Source organism: Protomyctophum parallelum, assembly GCF_964188405.1.
Source record: "Protomyctophum parallelum genome assembly, chromosome: 14".
NCBI lineage: Eukaryota > Metazoa > Chordata > Actinopteri > Myctophiformes > Myctophidae > Protomyctophum > Protomyctophum parallelum.
The window spans coordinates 47,826,919-47,851,476 of NC_139709.1; the positions used below are offsets into that span (position 1 = coordinate 47,826,919).

At 44.5% G+C, this 24,558-nt stretch overlaps 1 protein-coding gene across 1 annotated transcript in view; it reads left to right on the forward strand.

Annotated features, from left to right (window-relative positions):
- The window catches only part of LOC310870378 (BMP/retinoic acid-inducible neural-specific protein 3-like), a 32,777-nt gene extending 22,950 nt beyond the window's left edge, over window positions 1-9,827 (forward strand). The window contains exons 5-8 of the mRNA XM_083781568.1: window positions 161-266; window positions 2,531-2,767; window positions 6,333-6,555; window positions 8,483-9,827. Of these exons, the coding sequence (XP_083637694.1) occupies window positions 161-266; window positions 2,531-2,767; window positions 6,333-6,555; window positions 8,483-9,647 (1,731 nt within the window). The 3' untranslated portion in view covers window positions 9,648-9,827. The remainder of the gene's footprint in view (window positions 1-160; window positions 267-2,530; window positions 2,768-6,332; window positions 6,556-8,482) is intronic.
- The last annotated feature ends 14,731 nt before the right edge of the window (window positions 9,828-24,558 follow it).

Genomic DNA, 24,558 nt, shown 5'->3' on the forward strand with positions numbered 1-24,558 from the left:
TATTTTTGAAAAATTTAAGAGCGACTGACATTTTTTTAATCTGATCTCAGGTCAGAATGGGTTAATCAGAACCAGTGTGTGTCCGGCGGAAACCTCGTATGAATCTGATCTCAGATCAGAATGGGTTAACATAATCTTTGATGTCATTATTTGTTCACAGGTGACCGAGACCAGAACTGGGCCTCTTGGATGCAGCAACTACGACAACCTGGACTCCGTGAGCTCTGTGCTGGTGCACAGCCCAGAGAACAAGGTTCACCTACAAGGTACCAAAGTTAAATCACACCTGTGTGAAGTGAGCGGTGCAACTGTACCATGTGGGGCCCCCGGGGGGGGGTGCGGCCCGGTTCCGGCGAGCCTCCCCGCATCCAAAACGGTCGAGAAGTGACAGAGTTACCGTGTTGCATGCTTTCCGTGCTCTGACATACAGACACAGAAACAGACATGCATACAGACGGCCATACACACATATAGCTGCGTGTTGGAGCGGGAGGCACCGCTCAAAAAGTTACCAAAAAAAAGTGCTTGGACATTGGGCTCCATTTCAGACAATTCTTCAGTTTGCTACTGGGTTCAAGTGTTCCTATCACCCAAAGATTAGGCTACCTCCCCTGTAGTGTCTCTGAGGGGCCCCCCTACGGCCCCAGACCACCTTTTGAAGACCTCCCCTGTAGTTTCTCTGAGGGGCCCCCTACGGCCCCAGACCACCTTTTGAAGACCTCCCCTGTAGTTTCTCTGAGGGGCCCCCTACGGCCCCAGACCACCTTTAGAAGACCTCCCCTGTAGTTTCTCTGAGGGGCCCCCTACGGCCCCAGACCACCTTTAGAAGACCTCCCCTGTAGTTTCTCTGAGGGGCCCCCTACGGCCCCAGACCACCTTTTGAAGACCTCCCCTGTAGTTTCTCTGAGGGGCCCCCTACGGCCCCAGACCACCTTTTGAAGACCTCCCCTGTAGTTTCTCTGAGGGGCCCCCTACGGCCCCAGACCACCTTTTGAAGACCTCCCCTGTAGTATCTCAGAGGGGCCCCCTACGGCCCCAGACCACCTTTTGAAGACCAACGGTGTTGCAGACTGCAGGAGTTCCTCTGATCTCCTGCGATGCACATACTGTACTGTACTTATTACTGTACTTACAACGGCCATGTTGTCAGACCATACCTACAGTACAGCCACTCGCTTTGCTGATCTAGAAGTCGGCATGAGAACAAATAAGGCTGTTATATGTATATATATATATATATATATATATATATATATATGGGGTTGTCTTTCTTTTTTCCCCCTCCTGTTTTTGTGTTTGCTCCAAATATTCTAGCAAGCTTCATGCTTTGTTATAGCCATGATTGCAGAACAAGCAGAATACAGAAACGTCCCGAGGCAGAAAGTATTATCTACCACTTTGTGGGGATTGTATTTGATGTGATTTTGTTCACAAGATGAAGGCAGCCACGGCAGCAGCAGCAGACAGAACCGAGTGTAGTGGTTGAACTCTTCTGCTCTGCTATAAAAGTTGGAAATTGCCTATAGTGTGCAATGTGCATTTATTTAGGATTGTGCAAGCATATCATAAAACATAATGCCTGTAAACACTAAACCCTATAGTTCTAGGTTTTCAAGATTCAAGAGATTTGTTAGATCTTGTATAATACACAAGTGCAAAAAAGGTTACACGTTTTGAAAGAGAAGAACAGCAAAGTATGTATATCACAGCACAGTTTGAGGTGCATGAAAGTGCTGTGTGCATGGTTCCTAGTCGGCATATTCATATACATGTACAGTACAGTGTGCACGCCACAGTAATGAGTATAAGTATCTATTTTTGTGTCCGTGCACATGCGTGCGTGAGTGTGTATATATGCATTTTGTGTGCATGTATATATATTTGTGTGTGTGGTCTTAATATCGTCACTGTCGGGCAGAAATCTCATATCTTCATATTTCAATGTTTTATTTTTTCCGTGGTAAATGAATGCCCTACTTTGTCATAGCAGATCATCATGTGCAAAATGTGTCACTGTGCTACACGTTTTGAGCTTGTAGATCTGCTACGTTTTCGTTTTGAGTTTGAATCCTGAGAAATAACGGATTTGGACGTAATGAGGTTTACACCCGACGGCAACGCTATACAAAGTGTCAGCTGCCTGTGTGTGTGTATGTCTGTGTGTCTGTGTGCGCATGCGTGCGTGTGGAGTGTGTGTTTAACCCATTCTGACCTGAGATCAGATTCATACGAGGTTTCCGCCGGACACACGCTGGTCTGACGAACCCATTCTGACCTGAGATCAGATTCTAAAAAATGTCAGTCGTTCTTCGATTTTTTTCAAAAATAGCAGACCTACAAGCTCGTATCGCGCCACTCGGTGGCGCGATATGAGCTTGTAGATCTGCTATTTTTCAATAGCTAAAGCACGACATGATGCCGACACCAAAATGGGTGCCCGGTCAGAATGGATTAAATACTATAGATCTATATATTATTCGTAACGAGTGAGTCAAGTCTTGCGTGTATGTGTCATTATTGTCCCCCACAGGCCTCCAGGTCGTCCTGCCTGGCTACCTGCGGAGCCACTTCGTCCAGGCTGCCCTCAACTACATCGGCTGTAATTCCGAGGGCCAGTTTGTGTGCCGGGCGGGTGACTGCTGGTGCCAGTGCGGCGCCGGCTTCCCCCAGTGCAACTGTCCTCGCACGGACCTGCACGCCCTGGAGAGCGGCCTGCTGCGCGTCCGAGAGGCCTTGTCACAAACCAACCGGGAGTTTCAGGAATCTGGTGAGTGGTTGTTCTTGAACCACGCACGCACGCACGCACGCACGCACACACACAAACAGACCGAAAAGGTTTTGGTGGAGATATTCCGTACAATAGGACACAAGTCCATGCTGTATTGACGTGGTACCATAGGAGAGACAAAAGGCAAACCGTTGATCAAAATAACAGTTCTTGTACATCTAATTGTGTAGGCTTCTTGTAAATTAAGTAATGCAGATGTTAACCCATTCTGACCTGAGATCAGATTCATACGAGGTTTCCGCCGGACACACACTGGTCTGATGAACCCATTCTGACCTGAGATCAGATTCTAAAAATGTCAGTCGTTCTTCGATTTTTTTCAAAAATAGCAGACCTACAAGCTCGTATCGCGCCACTCGGTGGCGCGATATGAGCTTGTAGATCTGCTATTTTTAAATAGCTAAAGCATAACATGATGCTGACACCAAAATGGGTGCCCGTTCAGAATGGGTTAAACAATAATTTAACTCATGAGAGTGTAACATGAAACCAAATGGACCAGACTTACAGATCTAATAAGGGTCCATTTGGTTACCAACTCTCCCATCATTTATCTGGGGGACCAACTGGAACCTCCTCAAGGACCACCACTGGTGGTCCCAGGACCACTGATTGAGAACCACTGGTTTAATTCACAGATGCATGCTTTTCATATCATAGATATAGAGCTTTTGCTAAAAGCTTCCGTTTAATCCACATGGGTTCTTGTTTACTCGGTTAGACTAGCGCTCCGAACGGCATAATCTTCTATTTGAATGATCTGGCTGTGGGCTCCTGGAATGACTCCATCAAACGGCAAGAGATGGTGACTCAGTACCCGCTGCCTTTAAATTGCTCTGCTTTTCTTTAACCCATTCTGGGCGGGCACCCATTTTGGTGTCAGCATCATGTTATGCTTTAGCTATTGAAAAATAGCAGATCTACAAGCTCATATCGCGCCACCGAGTGGCGCGATACGAGCTTGTAGGTCTGCTATTTTTGAAAAATCGAAGAGTGACTGACATTTTTAGAATCTGATCTCGGGTCAGAATGGGTTGATCAGACCAGTGTGTGTCCGGCGGAAACCTCGTATGAATCTGATCTCAGGTCAGAATGGGTTAACCATGCACACGGAACTGTGATTGTATATGCTGTTAGTGTTTATATCTTCTGGATATATGTTTCCCTCCTGCACAAGAAGCCTTCTGCATTTTCCTTGTGGAACACGTACCAGCTTGCAACATGTATGGTATATACAACTTAAGGCTACAGTATGATCATTTTCACCTCTAACAACGAGGGTTATTTTGACTCTCCTCCTAATTGAACATATTACTATATGTTTTTGTTCTTGATATCATTACTGTATTCTTTTGTCACAAATGCTATCCGTGTCAGGAAATTTAGTTGGCCCGCAGGAACCCAACTCCAAACAAGGAACTCGGGAGACTTAACACTAGACAAAAAGACTTTACTTGATAAACGTAGAACTAGATAAACTAGGCTGACCATAATTCTGAATTCCCCAAAAGAGCGTGTGCATGTCTCATGCGTGTGCGTGTCTCATGCGTGCGCATACATGTGTCGTGCGGGTGCGGAAACAAAATTGCGGGTCACGGTTTGAATTGAAAATTCAGATCTATAACAACAAATGCTCCTACATTTTCATCAAATACAAATACTCTATATTAGTTATGTATTTATTTAAAGCAGTGGCTCTCAAAGGTGTGATCCAGGGACCCTCAGTGTTCATTGAGGGGGTTCCAAATGGACCAATACAAATAAATTAATATATGATATTGATAACCCTTCCACAGTAGTAGCTTTTTCATATTTTCGGATTATTTTGCATATTTTCCTACATAATGCCTCATTTACATATTTAAAAATGTAAAAATTTGTAATACAATAAATCATTGTCTCCGTGTAAGTACTCAATTGGGGAAGTTTCATGGTGATAACAATCTAATAGGTGTGGTTTTGCCCACTCAATTCATAATTAACGTTCCAATTTTGGAGCTCTGGCTCTGGAACCGGTTCCCAATGGGAAACAAGTACAACCGGTGGAAAAGGGGCCTGAGAGTGTACAAATAGAACCAAATGGACAGGTCTGTAACTCTGAGAGTGTAACAAATGGAACCAAATGGACCCTTACAGGTCTGTAACTCTGAGAGTGTAACAAATGGAACCAAATGGACCCTTACAGGTCTGTAACTCTGAGAGTGTAACAAATGGAACCAAATGGAACCTTATAGGCCTGTAACTCTGAGAGTGTAACAAATGGAACCAAATGGACCCTTACAGGTCTGTAACTCTGAGAGTGTAACAAATGGAACCAAATGGACCCTTACAGGTCTGTAATTCTGAGAGTGTAACAAATGGAACCAAATGGACCCTTACAGGTCTGTAACTCTGAGTGTAACAAATGGAACCAAATGGAACCTTACAGGCCTGTAACTCTGAGTGTAACAAATGGAACCAAATGGACCCTTACAGGTCTGTAACTCTGAGAGTGTAACAAATGGAACCAAATGGACCCTTACAGGTCTGTAACTCTGAGAGTGTAACAAATGGAACCAAATGGACCCTTACAGGTCTGTAACTCTGAGAGTGTAACAAATGGAACCAAATGGACCCTTACAGGTCTGTAACTCTGAGTGTAACAAATGGAACCAAATGGAACCTTACAGGCCTGTAACTCTGAGAGTGTAACAAATGGAACCAAATGGACCCTTACAGGTCTGAAACTCTGAGAGTTTGCAATAGCCGATCTAGAAACTCACAGTGCATCACATTACAATGCGTTGTGTCTGTTTTCACTATTTAAAAATGTCGATGATAAAAAAGGATGGACATACAAGGTTTCCGCCTGACAGCAACAATAGTTATTTAATCACAAGCCACAGGCCGAAGATTTACAACAAAACATCGCAAAATTGTTAAAAATCTTGCAGATCCACAAGATCACCATGCGTCACACCGCAATGCGTTGTGGGCTTATAAGATCGGCTGTTTTCAACAGTCAAACCTTTTTTAATATATATTTTTATTTTACTGACCTTTTTGATAGTATACAGTAGTCTGAAAGGAAATGGGGACACAGAAAAGGTCGTCGGGCTCATTACAGCATTATGCCTATGGTGCCCGGCCCGCTACGCCAACCGTCCAGGCCAGGGCATTTGTTTTTGAAAGAAAAGTTTCTGCCAGACGGCAACAAAAAATCATCCCTTGTTAAAGCTGACAAAATGTTTGTCCTAGAAGACGCCGATAAGAAACAATGTATTCCGATAAGAAATGCTGTTCTGATAAGGAAACACAAACAATAACACATCTTTAGAAACGCTTTCTTCACTGGCTTGTTTATTCTGTTTGCTCAGTTTAACCTTCTCAGGGAAAAGAAAAGAAAACAACATTGAAATATAGTCACATATTTGTGCATGCCATGTCTTCTACCCCACACAGCTCCCTGGCCAACAACATGGCATGTCTTTCTACCCCAACACAGCTCCCTGGCCAACAACAGCCAAGTTTCACTTAATATCCATGTGCTTTCTCTCTTTCCCAGTGGAGTTCCAAAGCTTCGTGGGGAAGCTGCCAACCCATTACGCCGTAAACACATCTGTCGTCGAGCACTTATGGCGAACGGACAGCTACCTGCTCCAGCGCTACCGACAGCTAGAGACCGCCAGCAGCCAGCTATTCGCCAAGGCACGCCGCACGGCTAACAAGCTCTTCAGCCTGAGCAAGAGATGCCGAACGCAGCCCAAAATAGTCCTGCAGAGAGAGAGGTGATATAAGCGAGGGGAGGTGGGAGGAAGGGGGGGGGGGGGGGTTTGGGTAGTGCACTGCTTATGGAGGGCAGAGGTAGCAGTTAACCCAGGGTGATCCGCGGAAAAACGTTATAATTATGAGGATGATTTATGCGGCAGGCACTTGTATAAGAAAGGCAGCGGAGCGGGAAGGAAGGCACTTTTTGCGAAAATTGGAGAACAGCTAGTCTTTGTGCTGACAGGAGGGAGGTGGGGTGGGGTTATTTTTGCATTCCACAGGGGGAAATACAAAACAGAAACCGTTGTTGGACCCAACGCGACACACTGGCATTTTCACTGCGATGGCAGCACCCGCGCGCGGGCGCCTAGCGCATTACAATTAATGTCGCATCTAAAATAGCTTATCTGACGAGTCAACTTTTAGAGTTTCGCAAGGTTTCGCAAGGTAGTTTATTTCCCACATGAATCCACGTCCAGGTTTGTGACCTGCAGCGCTTACACAATTCTCTGATGTGCTGCCAGTTTCTCAGGGGACGCACAGGAGTCCTTGAGGGGGGGCTCCAGGAGGTCCCCAGCTAATTGATTGATAGTTACGAACCAAAATGGACCCTTAAGGGTCTGTAACTCCAGTGTACAAATTGACCCTTAAGGGTCTGTAACTCCAGTGTACAAAATGGACCCTTATGGGTCTGTGACTCAGAGAGTGTACAAATGCAGTCACTGCTCTGCTGAACACATGAATAAACAGCATTCTTTCTTTACTGTTTACGGCAGCTGTTTCAGTGCTACTCCTACCTGGATTCTCAGTTAACTTCCCTATAGCCTTATCGGAGGTCAGTTTGATCATAACTTCCTTCTGATTCATCCCTCTCCCCTGAACACTCTACTTTGATAGCTTATTTCTCGATGGAAATTAAGGGTCTGTAACTCCAGTGTACAAATGGACCCTTATGGGTCTGTGACTCAGAGTGTACAAATGCAATCACTGCTCTGCTGAACACATGAATAAACAGCATTCTTTCTTTACTGTTTACGGCAGCTGTTTCAAGTGCTACTCCTACCTGGATTCTCAGTTAACTTCCCTATAGCCTATCGGAGGTCAGTTTGATCATAACTTCCTTCTGATTCATCCCTCTCCCCTGAACACTCTACTTTGATAGCTTATTTCTCGATGGAAATTAAGGTAAATGACACGATCCATCAGCCCCGCAGTCAAAGGCTGCCCCCGTCTGCAATCCAATTACACGTCCTTATCACACCTCCTTCGCCCATAAAAGGCATCTTGATGGCGCTTTAGAATTATTAGATAAGTCCACCTTTACCCCCTTCCGTATTCCCGTGGAACAATATTGAAAAGTTATTTTTTTGGGAGGGGGTGTTCTCGAGGCAATTGCGTCTTTATTGGGTAGTTACTGTGCCATAATATATGGAGGAGAAGGAATAGAGAAGATCGTGATGCAAGACATGGAATAAATGGGGTAGGGTGAGAGAAATATAGTGTGTGTTTGTGTGTGTGTGTGTGTGTGTGTGTGTGTGTGTGTGTGTGTGTGTGTGCGTGCGTGCGTGCGTGCGTGAATGTCCCTGCGTGAGTGTGCATGTGTTTGGCTCTCATACACCCATTGTAAACCCATCTGCCCACTCAACGGGATTTGGTGAGATTAAAAAAGTTTATTTTCATCTGATTTGGCGCCGCTAACAACAGCTGAGCTTCTGAGCTCCAATTGGCAACAGTGGAGGAGCAATTTAGTCTCCACTTGAAAGGATGCGTCGTTAGCAATCTGATTTGGCAGAGCATTAATTCATTCGACTGTACATTCATGAAAACATAATGAGGACCAAAAATTCAACCAACAGTAAATTATGTGTCTCTTCTCTCCCAAAATGGCAGGAAGTCAGAAACCAGAGGGGAAGGAGCTAAACTGATTTGCCATTTGTTTGCCCACAGGCGTCAGCGCTTCTGGCTGAACTTCATCCTGTCCATCCTGTACTGCAGTGAAAACAACCAGATCGGGGCGTACAGCCAGGAGACGCGGAGCTGCTCCTGTCCGTACCACTACCCGCCGTGCCAGGGCGTCATTCCTTGCTCCGTCGGCGAGGGCCCTCGCTGTGCCTCCTGCTCCGCGGAGAACCGCACCCGTTGCTCCGGCTGCAACCCCGGCTTCGCCCTGGCGCAGGGGACCTGCCGCCCCGCCGTGCCCGACCCCACGGACCCCTACCTGGGCCTGGAGAGCGACCGGGACCTGCAGGACCTCGAGCTGCGCTTCCTGCTCCAGCGGCGCGACCCCCGCATCGCCCTGCACGCCGTGTTCGTCAGCAACGACGTGCGCCTCAACGCCTGGTTCGACCCGGCGTGGCGGAAGCGCATGCTGCTGGCGCTCAAGAGCAACAGGGTCAAGTCCAACCGCGTGCACATGCTCCTGGGCGTGGCGCTGCAGGTGTGCCTCACCAAAAACAGCAGCATGGAGCCGGCGCTCTCGGTGTTCGTCAATCCGTTCGGCGGAAGCCACTCAGAGAGCTGGATAATGCCCATAGGCCAGCACGGCTACCCCGACTGGGAAAGGACCAAGCTGGACATCCCCTTGCACTGCTATAACTGGACGCTGACTCTGGGCAACAGGTGGAAGAGCTTTTTCGAGACTGTCCATTTCTACCTGAGGGGCCGCACGAGGGACCCCGGGGCGGCGGCGGCGGCGGCGGCGACGGTGGTGGGGCCAAACAGGAACGCCACCGCGTTGTACCCGGAGCCCCAGGAAGCCCCGGGAAGCCCCAGCAACAACAACATGGGCTACATGAAGGTCAACAGCATGCAGTTGTTTGGATATAGCATGCACTTTGACCCGGAAGCGATCCAGGACCTGATCCTGCAGCTGGACTACCCGTACACTCAGGGATCACAGGACTCGGCCCTGCTGCAGCTGGTGGAGCTGCGCTACAGGGTCAACCGCCTCTCGCCGCCAGGGGCTCAGCCCGTGGACCTGTTCGCCTGTCTGCTCCGGCACAGGCTCAAACTGTCCAGCGCAGACGTGGCCAGGATACTCGCTGCCCTCCAGGCATTCAGCGCCAGACAGCCAAACTCTGTGGAATACGAGGCGACCAAACTCTGTAGTTAATGGGCGGGCGGCGGGCGCGGCTCCTTGTTTCATGTTTTGTACCGTTTACCTTGCTACTTGACCATGTCTGCCTCATATAAGCCTATATCTTTTGCCAGCTGGAACTATTTGTGTCAATTGTGTATATCGTTCCGCTTTGTTGTACATAACATGCAAATAAATTTGATGTTTTTATCTCTCGGATTTGCAGATTCATACTGCTTTTTACGGTATATTATTTTGCCATTACAAATATCACATATTATGGAGTCATTGCTCTAAATTGTGGATCACTATTTTGGATTAGATATATCGCAACTTCTTCTTTGCAGTTGTTGCTATACTCACTAACCACTTAAACCCTAGCTACACTATACTTAGTTGACTGGACTTTCACTGTAAGCCATTTTTCACCCGGTGCCAATTGCCTAAACCGTAATCCTGGGCGCTACTTTCCCCCTGCCAACCTGGGGAGAGAACCGGTCCGAACTGAGCTCATGCTTCCTTCAATGCATGAGGAGGGGGATAGGGGGAGTTTCCCTGGTAGAACGTAACACATGGAAGGAATACATTATTTTATTACACGGGGACAACATGCAGACTCCACACAGAGTACACTAGGCAGAGTGAGACTTTACTAACACGCTGCAAACAGTACGCCAATACGGCAGTGCAGTCCTATAACCCCCCTTCTTTTTTCCCTCTACACCAAAGCTCTTCGCCAAAAAATAGCCTGATCTGCAAAGCTTCTATGAGGTTTTACTGTATAGATGGGCTATTTTGACCGGATGTTCACCCCCCAAGAAATAGAGACGTTATAGGCTCATGTGGTTAACCCATTCTGACCGGGCACCCATTTTGGTGTCGGCATCATGTCGTGCTTTAGCTATTGAAAAATAGCAGATCTACAAGCTCATATCGCGCCACCGAGTGGCGCGATACGAGCTTGTAGGTCTGCTATTTTTGGAAAAATCGAAGAGCGACTGACATTTTTTAGAATCTGATCTCAGGTCAGAATGGGTTCATCAGACCAGTGTGTGTCCGGTGGAAACCTCGTTATGAATCTGATCTCAGGTCAGAATGGGTTTTAACATTCTTCTAACTTACTACACCGCAGAGATAAGGAGTTGCGTTGTATTTGCCGTAGCAGCATCCGGAGGTGCTGAACACAAGGTCTCCATTCTCCACGCTGAGGGAGAGGGACTTAAGGTGCTGATTGCCAAGTGAGTTCGTATGAGAGAAGATTGGGGGGGAGCAGCCTTCCTCCGTTGCACTCACGCTACTGCCTGGCCTGCCATTCACTCTTACTGTGATGGATGAGTCCGGGAGGCGGAGCGACATGTCCAGCATCACACAGCAGGACACTAGGTACCAGTCAGTCACAAGGAGAGTTCTCTCCTCCAACACCACAGGGGTTTTCACTAACATAGCATTGCCACTGTATAAGTATACTCTTTTACAAGTACAAGTCCTGCATTCTGAATTTTACTTTGACATATATATATATATATATATCAAAATATACTTACAATAGTAAAATCTTGTAAAAATAGCTGATCTTTAACCCATTCTGACCTGAGATCAGATTCATACGAGGTTTCCGCCGGACACACACTGGTCTGATGAACCCATTCTGACCTGAGATCAGATTCTAAAAATGTCAGTCGTTCTTCGATTTAAAAAAAAATAGCAGACCTACAAGCTCGTATCGCGCCACTCGGTGGCGCGATATGAGCTTGTAGATCTGCTATTTTTAAATAGCTAAAGCATAACATGATGCCGACACCAAAATGGGTGCCCGGTCAGAATGGGATAAGTATACTCTTTTACAAGTACAAGTCCTGCATTCTGAATTTTACTTTGACATATATATATATATATATATATCAAAATATACTTACAATAGTAAGATCTTGTAAAAAATAGCTGATCTTTAAACTCACAGCTTGTATGTGAGCTTGTAGCATCAGTCATATTGTCTCTGTCGGGGGGGAAACCTTATATTATGTCCAAAACTGATACTTTTCAGGATTCTAATAAAAAAAATAGCAAAATATCTACAAGCTTGTAGATCTGCTACTTTTGATGTGTGATACTGTAGTATATGTTGATCATACAGGACGTAGGATGTTAAAATGTACGGGTGAAAGTACGCTACTTGAGTATATATATGTATGTATTTTAAAGTTACTTTCCCCCACTGCCCCCACACATCAGGTGCAGTGCAGGGGGCTCAGAATCCGCCTCATGGCCGCGGAGGGAAGCAAGAAGCGTAAATTCCTCCAGAGAGCCGCCGTCCACTTGATTTGATTTAACCGAGCATCTAATGGAGCTTGTTATTGCGTAGTCTGAAGCCTCACCAAGATTCACCAGACATTTCTCTCCTGGGGTTTTAAGTGAGATCTGCTTTGACACAGTCCTCCTCCTGCTATCAGGGCTCCAAATGAATGCTAAAAGATGCAGGGTTGACTTGTTGATGCGTCTTAACAGCGAGGCTAGAGAACCGTCACCACCCTCGCAATGCAAAGTTGCCAGCTAGAAATCAGCCCGATGCCGGTTGAAAACAGGCTGTGGAGTGAGTCTAGATACGCAGCTGAAGAAATAAGCAAAATGGTTAGGAAAATGAATGCAGATACAGTACGTAGCTGTAGCATTTCAACAGTTGTAATGTTAGTAGAAGCAGTAGCAGTAGGCCTACAGTACATTTGGCAAATATCCACCACCACCAAATTGCACTGTGTGTATTATTTCTTTACGGTTTTAAGGCATTTCAGCTATACTGCTATACTGCTTTACTGACATGTAGCCATGAGAGTTGAGAAAATTACTCAATTGCATCATGTGGCAAAAGTTGCTGATGTGGTAGCTCACAGCGCATTGTCAGCTTATAGATTGGCTATTTTCAGAGTGACAATCCCGCTAAAGAGGGTGTGGAGAATGTGGACATCTTTAGACAGGTTATAAGTGGGATTAGAATCCATGGGGTAATAACTGAACCTACTGTATACGACAGTGTTTCTCAATTTCTGGTCCGACGACCACTAAGGGTCCAAATGGACACTTACTTGGTGTCTGTAACTAACTGGCTTATTCACCAACCTGCCCTATAAGATTATGGCAAATGTTGACACTTTCTGACAAACCTGCCCAAATGTGAGAGTGAATGTGGTTATAGCATATGATTATCTTTAACTAAATTGATAATTTGTGATATTATCAAACATGAATATATCAGATTCAGCCAGTATAAATTTACCAAAAGCCAATGCGTGATGTTTTTCATTCAGTCTGACCAGGCTTAAATTAAAAAGCAGAGGCACGGATCAAAACCTAACCCTGACTGTTAGGAAATGCTAGTGAGTGAGGACTATATACGCTTGTAACAGGGCTATAGTAAAGGTTACATCTCATGGGTTAAACAGTGAGCGTCTGTTGTATAACTTAAAGGACCACTTCACCACTTTTCAACCTATCTTTATATAATTGGTTCTCACTAATGATCATGATAAAATAGCACAATTATTTTCTACTCAGTCTGTGTCTCATAGGAGGGCTGTGGGCAGTTCAGAATCCCGTCCACCAGTGACATCATCGACGGGGAATCCAAGCTAATAGAAACTGCAGGCTTCATATTCCTGAAAAGTTGCGATAATACAAATCTAAATATATTGTTATCTTGTTTTTTTTTGGGGGGGGGGGGTTATCTGCCTAACAATGATGTCACTGGTGAGTTTCTGAACTGCCCACAGCCCTCCTATGAGACACAGACCCAGTAGAAAAATAAATGGTGGTATTTTATCATGAACATATGGTGGTATTTTATCATGAACATAGTGAGGACCAATTATATGAAGATAGGTTGAAAAGTGGTGAAGTGGTCCTTTAAGTTCATAACATACCAGTAATTATCATCTGGGGCCTGATTGGAAGCATTCCATGGGGAAATTCAAGCACAAAGTTGGTTTGTTTTGCCAGGGCCAATTTGCACTTTGGATTGGAAGTTGTTTTAAAATTGGGCATACAGCCCATCTCCTCGAGTTCATTCTGAGAAAGTGTTTTATTTTGTGGTTCGTTACATGTTTTATTCAGTAGGCGTACTAGACCTAAATTGAATTTCCTTGGGTAAGTTAATTGACCGGGCACTATCAGAGTGGTGGTTATACTTTGATTGACTGGAATAGGTGTCGCTCTCTGCATGTCAATGGAAAACAATTAACGAAACAAGACTCTGTAAACTATATTTGCACTGTCACCCATGTGTAACGGTTCATTGGCAACTCTGCTTAGGTGCTGACATGTAATCAACAAAATGCAATGGCCTGAAATGAAGTTGGTAAAGAGCTGACATCATTGGAATAGGACATAACATCCAGTACAATCATCGCTGACTGGACACCTTGTACAGTAGGTCCAAAATGGTATCTTAACCCATCCTGACCTGAGATCAGATTCATACGAGGTCTCCACTGGACACATACTGGTCTGATTAATGGGATCTTAATAAACCAGTGGAGCTGAGTTTTTCCTTACCAGTGTTGAGGACGCCACCCTTATCCCTAAACGTATTTGCCATTTTTGACTATTTTGAAAAACATTTTAAAATAGTTCAACTAGCCGATCTACATCTTCTGATATCAGCAATTTGTGATAATGATAAAATACAGGTTTTGACTCGATCGATTATCTTTTGTCGTGCATAGAGCTATACTGTATCTCCACTTTTTTATAATATGAGATACTTAATTTATTCATGGGGTTTGGTATTTTTCTTTCAAAGAATAGCATCTCCAACCATGTTAAAAAAATAAAAATGCTTTGATAAGTTGGTGTATATATAATGTGCTTTTCCCTTTGGGGGCTTTTTCACAAATCCCTTTTGACAGTTGCAATGCAATTGGAAATATTAATGACAAAAAATGTCGACACAGACAAAATGCTTTTTACAAGGAGCAGTGGCCAGCCAACAGCAGATACGTAGCAGCAACAGTTGCAAATGGAAGCCTTTGATGTTCCCAAGCTGTTTCTATGATTGTGGGAGCGGTCAAGAAGGCAGAGCAGTCAATGAATGGAACCGGGTAAAGGAACCGGGCTACTGAGAACGGGATTAGGTTTAGTTGGCAGCCCGTTGCTTTCAACTTCAATTACAGCCGAGTTCAGAGATGTGTTTATTTGAAAGCTAATAGCAGTGGGATACGCTGTAGTACTTGCATTTCCTGGGAGGCTACGTGCTTGTTTTGGCTTAATTTCCAGTTACTTATTTCAGTTTTTTTTAGTCAAGGCAGGTTGCTATATGTGCTCAATTCAAGCCTTATATTCAATATCCTTGTTTGCTGGATTGTGTTGACTAGTTTTGTTTTTATTTTTGAGCCACTCCACAACACTTGATTTCGAATTTGTGAAATTTGGACAAAATCTGTAGTTGGAGCAAAATGTGGAGGAAAATCTATCCTGACACCAATGGGCGTGGCCTATATAATAATAATAATAATAATAATAAAACTTTATTTGTATAGCACCTTTCATGACATCAAATGCAGCTCAAAGTGCTTTACAGAACAATGGAGAATAAAATAAAAGCAAAGCATAAAAGAAAAGCAAGGCAACGACATTAAAAAACAAGCAGTAATGCAATACAGTGAGGACATGAATAACACAAAATATAAGATCACTTAAAGGCAATGTTGTAGAAGTGGGTCTTGAGCTGAGCTTTAAAAATGTCTACAGAGGCTGCCTGACGAAGGTACAGAGGGAGCTTGTTCCATGCCGATGGCCCGTAGAAGCAAAAAGCTGCTTCCCCGTATTTTTTAGTTGCCATTTTTTTAGGCAAAGCGAGCAGGCCAGCAGTGGAAGACCTTAGCGAGCGGTTTGGGACATATTTAGGCAAGCAGTCATGTAGGTAGGAAGGTGCGAGACCATTGAGGGCTTTATAGACAAGTAAAAGAATTTTAAAATCAATCCTAAAAACAACCGGAAGCCAGTGCAGTGATGCCAAAACTGGAGTAATATGTTCTCTCATCTTAGTTCTAGTTAAAACTCTGGCTGCTGCATTTTGGACAAGTTGTAATCTGTCAGTTGTTTTCTTAGGCAGTCCTGAAAAAAGTGCATTGCAGTAATCAAGCCGAGAGAAAACAAAGGCGTGGATTAGCGTTTTTGCATCGTCCAAGGACACATAGGCTCTGATTCGTGCAATATTTCTAAGGTGAAAAAAGGCAATCTTGGTAACATGATTAATGTGTGAATTAAAATTCAATTCGGAATCAATAATAACCCCCAGGTTCTTTACTGTACTGTTACTGTCTACAGTCAGGTTGCCAAGTCTGCTTAATATTGATTCTTTCTGCTCACTAGAGCCGATTATGAGAACTTCTGTCTTGTCCTCATTTAGCTTGAGAAAGTTCTCACTCATCCAACATTTGATGCTAGACAGACAGGTAAGCAGCGGGTCTAAAGCACAGGGATCATCTGGAGCCACAGATAGATATAATTGGGTATCATCAGCATAGAAATGAAAATTGACTCCGTGATTGGCAATGAGTTCGCCCAGTGGCAGTATGTACAAGGAGAAAAGCAGAGGGCCAAGAATCGAGCCCTGTGGAATACCAGAACTGATGTCGTGTTTGTCTGAGTCAAACTCGGCTAGATTGACAAAGTAACTTCTGTTTGATAGGTAGGAGGAAAACCAGGACAGGGCCGTACCAGACAGGCCTATCCAGTGCTCCAGACGCTGTATTAAAATTGAGTGATCAATCGTGTCAAATGCAGCCGTTAAATCTAGAAGTAAGAGAACGGATACATGTTTCTTGTCAGCAGACACCCTCAGATCATTCATTACTTTTACAAGTGCTGTTTCTGTGCTGTGGCCTTTCCTAAAGCCAGATTGGAATTTGTTGTGTACATTATTGTTCTGTAGAAACACATCCAATTGATGAAAGATACATTTTTCTAAAACCTTGCCCAGAAAGGGTAGATTTGAAATGGGTCGATAGTTACCCAAAACAGAGGGATCAAGATTGTGTTTCTTGAGAAGGGGCTTAACTACAGCAGTCTTCAGTGAGTCTGGGAAGACGCCTGATTGTAGAGAGCTGTTTACAATTTTTAGGATATCTCCAATCACACTGTCTAAGACTTCTTTGAGAAAGTTGGTGGGAATTGTATCTAATGAACAGGAGGATGATGTCATCTGTGATATAGTTTTGCGGAGTTCGTCTTCCTCAATTTCGCAGAACGATGATAGGCTCCCCCTGGAGAGATCTACCCTGGGACCATTTGCTGCTGTTTGACGGTTTGCGCTAGCAGCAGCACCATTCATAATATCGGCTCTAATGTTTGAAATTTTGTTGTCAAAAAAGCATGCAAACTCATTACACTTAGCTTTAGAGGCCGGGAATGACTGCTTGTAGGACTGGGGGGGGTTTAAAAGTCGATCAATGGTAGAGAATAGGACTCTAGCATTTTTCTTGTTCTCGTTAATAATGCCAGAGAAATATGCTTGCCTTGCTAAACGCAAGGCTTTGTTATAGGCGACTGTTGACTTTTTAAGAATCTCTAGGTGGATGGTGAGTTTGTTTTTTCTCCAAGCTCGCTCAGCTCTTCGACATTCTTGCTTCAGTGAGCGTGAAAGCTCATTTATCCAGGGTGTTACTCTGGTATTATGTTTCTTTTTTGTTTTCAAGGGAGCCACTATATCAAGAGCTGACTCTAGTTTAAGATTAAAAATTTGAACCATATCATTCACTGGGGGGGTATCGGGCAATGGGGGACCCAGGTGACGAGAGAACTCGTTGGCAGCAGAAGAGCTAAAAAAACGCTTTTTTATGGTATATTCAGTGATGTTTTTCTCTAGATCAGAGACAGTCATATTAAAACACAGCAGAAAGTGGTCTGACAGCTCGGGCCTTTCAATAGTCCTTTCCACAGTGATGTTCAGCCCTCTAGAAATCACCAGGTCCAGAGTGTGCCCATGTTTATGTGTAGGCCCAACAACATGTTGGATAAAATCAAAGGAGTGCAATAACTCTAGGAAACCCATAGCCATAGCATCTGTAGCATCATCCAGGTGAAGATTAAGATCACCTGAGATAAGAGTTCTGTCATAGTTAGTGGAGCAGATAGATAGAAGTTCTGATATTTCTGTTAGAAATATTGCTTTACTGCATTTTGGCGGGCGATAAATGCTAATCATTGGCATGGAGGCACCATGTAGTATAGTGGCCTGGTATTCAAAGGATGTAAAGCTGCCAAGGGTCAGAGCCTTGAATTTTAACGTGTCTGAAAAGATTATTGCCAGTCCACCTCCTTTCTTAGCCTCGCGAACAGAGTGAATGAAACTGTAGTTTGCGGGACAGGCTGGCGCTAGGAGAACAGCTCCATCTGAGCCCAGCCATGTCTCTGTTAGAAAGATTATATCTAGCTTCTCTTTACAGATTATATCTTTTACAGAGGAGGACTTATTTGTTAGTGACCTGATGTTAAACAAGGCAAGATTAAGCTTGTTATCACATTTTTGGGGGCTGTGATGCCTGAGAGGTACATTAACCAAACAGCATTCTCTCTTCAGACCACTCCTTGTGTTGGACAATCTATTTGAAATAACAGTAGGAATGTTGTGCACCTCAACCTGTACAGTGATTGAAACACCAGGCTTTCTAGAAGCATGGGGTCCATACATGATTGTTGCTGCGCATAATGGACCCTGTTGGGGTATGGGGAGATACTCATGAGCCATGGAATCCATGGAAAAGCACATTTAGATTTTACGAGCTACGGTTCAATAGTTATAGGCCCAAACGTAAAGTGGGCTGTTATAGCGCCACCATGAGGCCGATTGTATGTCCCCTCCAAGTTTTATATAGCGCTTACAGTTAATGCATGAATAAATGTATATCAATACAGTGCAGTGAAGTGGCAATGCTAGGCGATCATGCATCCGGCCGGGACGCTCTCATCCGTGCCTCTGCAGAATCTGTAGAATCTTGGGCCCAATGCCAACCTTCTTCAAACACCCCTGAAGTGAAGGAGGCGATTGCTGTGCCCTTTTCTGTACGTGGCCAGCATTCTATGATGTGAACCCCAAGGAGCTTGAAGCTTCTGCTTCTCTCTACGAGCAGTGTTGATTTAGTTGACTAAAACTATGACGAACAATTTCATCAACAAATAAAAACAGACGGAAATGTTACACCGGGGCTCCACCGGGCGCGTTGCGTCTCCATCACGTGCGTCAAAAAACTAACCGGGGACAGTGGAGCCACCCTTCATTGATTAACCCATTCTGAACGGGCACCCATTTTGGTGTCGGCATCATGTTATGCTTTAGCTATTTAAAAATAGCAGATCTACAAGCTCATATCGCGCCACCGAGTGGCGCGATACGAGCTTGTAGGTCTGCTATTTTTGAAAAATCGAAGAACGACTGACATTTTTTAGAATCTGATCTCAGGTCAGAATGGGTTCATCAGGACCAGTGTGTGTCCGGCGGAAACCTCGTATGAATCTGATCTCAGGTCAGCATGGGTTAAAAAGGGAACATTCCCTGACGGTGACGGAGACGCGACGCTGACACACCCGGCGGAGCGGCGGTGAGAGCATATAAAATGAAACGTAAGGGTCCATTTGGTTTCATTTTATACACTCTCGAGAATTAAAGATCCATAAAAAAGGACCATTTGGTTTCCATAACTCCATCATTTATAGCTCAGGACCACCTGGAATCCCCTCAAGGACCACTGGTGGTCCTCGGACCACTGGTTGAAAGCCACTGTTGTAAAACATCTTAAAGGTATATTCAGTGATTTCACTTAATTCAAATATCACTTATTTTTTTGTTTTGTTGTGATAATCCTCCCTACTATAGAGTGTGCTGACCATATAAGGAGTTCCTCCCTGTCCCCAGTTAACCCCTGGGGGTCAAAAAACCTTAGGTTTCGCTTTTGACTGTCTATCCTGATTGGACGAAAGGCTGGGTCCCACAGCCAAAAACGAAACCTAAGGTTTTTTGAGTGAAATCACTGAATATACCTTTAAAAATAATTGTGTATCTCTGGCACAAAATATTTTCCGGTATGGGTAGAGCTCCTTTGGTCTTGTGGATGTTGAGAGAGAGGCTGCTCTCTCAGAAGAACCACTGTGTCAGCTTCTTGACCTCTCCGCCGGCTCATCAGTGATCAGGCCTGTCACTCACTGTTGTGTCTTCGGTGTGGAAATGTGTGTCCTGCCGTGTTCTGTTAAATACTTCCACTGAGGAACTTACGTGATAAGATTAGTGATTTCTGGAAGAGTGCTTTTGCATAATCATTATTATTCAAATGGAGAGGAGTGATATTTGTCTTCTGGTTGATTCTGGGTCAGATCATTTTGCACACCGCGAAACAATACAAACAACACCAAGCAATTAAGCGAGCCCCCCCAAAATAAATAAAGCGTTTTAAACAGAGGCAGCGCCAGAGCAGAAGGACAAACTGTGTGCAAGCAGCCATGTGCACGCATGCATGTCACACGCAGACGTGCGTGCACGCACACATGCATGCACGCACACGTGCATGCGCACGCGTGCAAGCACACACACACACACACACACACACACACACACACACACACACACGGAAGGCGAAGGCTGAATGATTAGCAGGGGCTTTGGGTTGGCAGGCTAGTGGGCCTCGAAGGAAACATGAGTTAGACTAATGTGTGTGTCTGTTTTACAAGCATGCTGGCGGGGCGGGGTGGGGGGGGGGGGAGGGGGAGGGGGAGCGGGGACTCAGAGAAGGGGGAAGAGTTTATGGAGAGAGAAGCTTCCCGCGGGATGCATCGCGAATAATGGCTGACAGTCCGTCAGAACGACCCAGGACAGCTTGCTTTAAAAGCCAAGAGGGAGGCCGTCTGCGCAAGCTCGTTAGTGTTTGTGTGTGGTAATTGCAGAGTGCGAGTTCACTGTTTTACGACAAACAGTTGGACAAGGGCAATACGAGAGGCTAGTGCCATTGATGATCGTGTGTCATATAGATAGCCAGTTGTGATTTTCAGCAACAAAAGGTATCCTTTTGTTTGACATAACTGGATGGCCATAGGTGTTATTTAATATTTAAGTATAGGCTCCATTCTTGTGTCTAGGAGACATTAGGGCTCGGAACGGCAATGAGGGCAGTTCTTCTTTCTTTGCCTTTCCGTCCAAATGTAATCTGTAGAGAGCTATTAAAACCCCATTTGATTAGCACGACGATTTAGAAAATTAAGAGAGCGGATCTGTTCTGCTGAGGAACACTGTATAGATTGGGATGATGATAAGGTATATCGCCACTTCACAATGAAATGCCATTCCAGGGATCCTCCGTGCACTTGCATTGTCAATGAGCTACGGTGGGATCCTACTCGTTTGTTCCTCGATCTCAAAATGACATCCATGGGTACCTATGGATACCTATGTTAGACACACCCACAGACACACCCCCAGATTCTCAGCCACACCCACAGGTTTATTGTAGCAATCAGCTAGCACATGGTTCTCAATTATTTATTTTTATTTCAAGGCACGCCATAACTCAGAGAGTGTACAAAATGGAACCAAATAAGGCTCCATTTGGTTCCATGTGGAACATTCTCAGGGTGACAGACCTGTAAAAGGCCGGGGCTCCACTGAGTGCGTTGCGTCGTGTTGCATTTGGAAGGTGTCAGAAAGCGAACCCGGGGCGAATGGGTGATGCCGTCCAGATGCAACTGTCGGCAGTGGAGCACCCTTCATTGATTAACCCATTCTGACCTGAGATCAGATTCATAACGAGGTTTCCGCCGGACACACATTGGTCTGATCAACCCATTCTGACCTGAGATCAGATTCTAAAAATGTCAGTCGCTCTTCGATTTTTCAAAAATAGCAGACCTACAAGCTCGTATCGCGCCACTCGGTGGCGCGATATGAGCTTGTAGATCTGCTATTTTTAAATAGCTAAAGCACGACATGATGCCAACACCAAAATGGGTGCCCGTTCAGAATGGGTTAAAAAGGGAACATTCCCTGCGTTGACGCTGACGCCCAATGGCTGCAGTGGTCCACTTTAAACGCTCTCAAGGAACCCTGAGGGGTCCCCATGTGGTCCCGGCTTTGAGAACAACTGGATTGGCAGCCATGTTTGTCTCAAGATATTCAAAGAACAAAGCGTATACGACGCAGGCTGCAGCCATGATCACAACTAATGGAAAAAATAATTACATGATCACTCAAGGAACCACATGGCGACAGGGGGGGGGGGGGGGGGCTCTAACCAGTGTTCTAGCCCCGAGCCCACTTTTATTCCACGGGCTTACATTAAAATGTGAGGCATTCGTTTACAAAGGAGGGGGGGAAAAAAATGAACAGACTGCTAAGCCACCTTTAGGGTAAACCAGGCTCCTGCGTGATCGACCTGATCCACTTATTCATTTTGAATAGAACGCTGCACTCGGCAACCAAAGATAATGTTGCATATCACTTTGCCTTTGCAAAAGAAAAAAAAAAAAAAAACGTCATAATAACAGGCGCTTCTGGGCTGTACATAAAAGCGGCGTTGAGCGCCGTCAATTCCCAACCACCGTAGCCAAGACAGCAACAAAGGGACCAAATTCAGCTCCTTATCCCAGTGTCTCATTATTGGAGCTAAAAATGACGCAGCAAGGACCACGCGGCAGTGTTTTGCGGAGATGAAAGCGCCGGAGCTGCAAAAGGATTCACGGATAATGCATGGCATAAACAGACCCTTGCCTTTGGGTTTGCACCGCCAGGGGAGTTTGGGTTTAGCCTTATACCCCCCCTTCCACTGTGGAGGCTGATGAGACCCATAATGTGCCGCACTGTTTGAACAATGCGACGTGTTTTATACATCTATGGGTCCACGCGCTAGGAGTCTCTCATCCTCATTACTCCATACCCTGTGGAATGCCCCCCTCCCCCCTGGACACGCACACACACACACTCACACACACGCACACACACGCTCTCTCTCTCTCTCTCCCACTTTAGGCGGTTCCACAGCTGAACACAATGTATGGAAACCCTTTAATCTCAGACTTGAAAGCGGAGGATGTTGGGATGAATGGAATCGTGCCTCGATGTGCCATTAGAATGATAAATAATCATCGCCGTTGCTTCCATTTACCTGCAGCGTCTCCATGGCCATCATTATTACAACAGTTATGTTTCAAAGTAAATTACAGTAAAAAGAAAAAAAAGTATGGCGGCTGCAATGCAAATGTGTAGCAAGTTGTTTCGGAGCCGTGCATCATCTGCCATGGCACAGCGCGTCATCTGCCACTGCACGCGTGGCATTATCAACTCTGCCATCGCGGCTGCTATCCTCTGCAATTATCTGAAGCGAAACTGCCAGATAATTGCATAAAAACACATCTGACACATTGTGTCCTACTTGCATTTTGTGTCCTATACCAGCAAGGTATAGCAAAGCCTTGTCGTTATTAAGACCAAGACAGCAAATTATTGTCGTTGTTAATGTTAATGGAAAACCATGTGGCCATCCATCCCCAAAGGTGACTCCAACTGAAGCCTTCATACATTTTCTGCCTTATTAATATTTAAGATCATAAACAAACAATTAGTTCTATTCATTTATTCAGCCGTTTATGGTGACACCTCAGAGCCCGGGCAATATAGCCTCGGGGAGTTTTGCCTCCGCCATCACATTAATCAAACTGCGACTGACTCGCACACAAACTGGGCATCTAGAGACCGTTTTGTGAATACCAGAGAATAAGTTCTTCTGAAAAAAAAAAAAAAGAGAAAAAAAGAAGGGGAAAAAAGTATACTTGGAATCAGCTCTTTTTGGTCTTTAGAGACTGTGGGATTGGAAAAGCTGCCATAACTGTGGAAGCAGTAATCTCACAGCCTGAGATTCTGGAGCCCCAATTATTGAGAGGAAATGGGCTCATCTCTGGACAGCTCTGAACCTGCACTCGGATGTAAGCAATTATGTCTCCAAATCACAAGCCATTTGTCTCCTTAAAGACCCGTCACCACCTGGCATGCACAAGTATAACCAAGATGCAATTCACAGTAAATCAGATTAGGTTGTCCAACTGGTTCAAGTAATGATTACCTGTTCTAATTCCAATCTAACGCTCAATTTATGTTGGCACAATAGTGGTCCAGTGGGTGATAAAGATGCTATAGAAAACGGCATTCACCTCAGGTGACAATAGGCTGTCCCAAATTCTGGCCTATTTGTATAGCATTTTTCCTTTACATAAGAAAGGATTTCAAAGTACTGTACAAGACTGCACAAAAGAACGGAACAGATTGAGAATGAACAAAACCAAGTAAAACATCAGCAAAAACCTGAGACTCTTTTGCTCGATGTCATTCCCCCCTCTGTCTCACACCTTTACTTTACCTCTCTCTCTCTCGCTCTCTCTCTCTGGGTTAAGACGCAGAGATGGGCAAAATACATTGCAAATGTATTTTGATACAAAATACAAATACTGGGTCAAAAAATGTATCTAAATACAAAATACAAAATACATCTTCCATCCCAGCGAAATACAAATTACAAAATACAGAAAAAGTATTTCAAATACGTATTTCAAATACATGTATTTCAAATATGCCCATCTCTGATGGGCAAAATACATTGAAAATGTATTTTGATACAAAATACAAATACTGGGTCTAAAAATGTATCTAAATACAAAATACATCTCATTTCTTCCATCCCAGCGAAATACAAATTACAAAAAGGTATTTCAAATATGTATTTCAAATACATGTATTTCAAATACTGCCCAACTCTGTTAAGACGTGAGGTGGGCGAGTAATAAGCAGTGCTCTCGAATACACACATTTTCACTTGATTATTACACATTTCATTAGAAGGATCATTACTGCCTCCCCTATAGAGGATGTGGTTTTATTGTGGAATATTTTAGCAAAATCCTCACGTTGTGAGAGAAAGTCAGT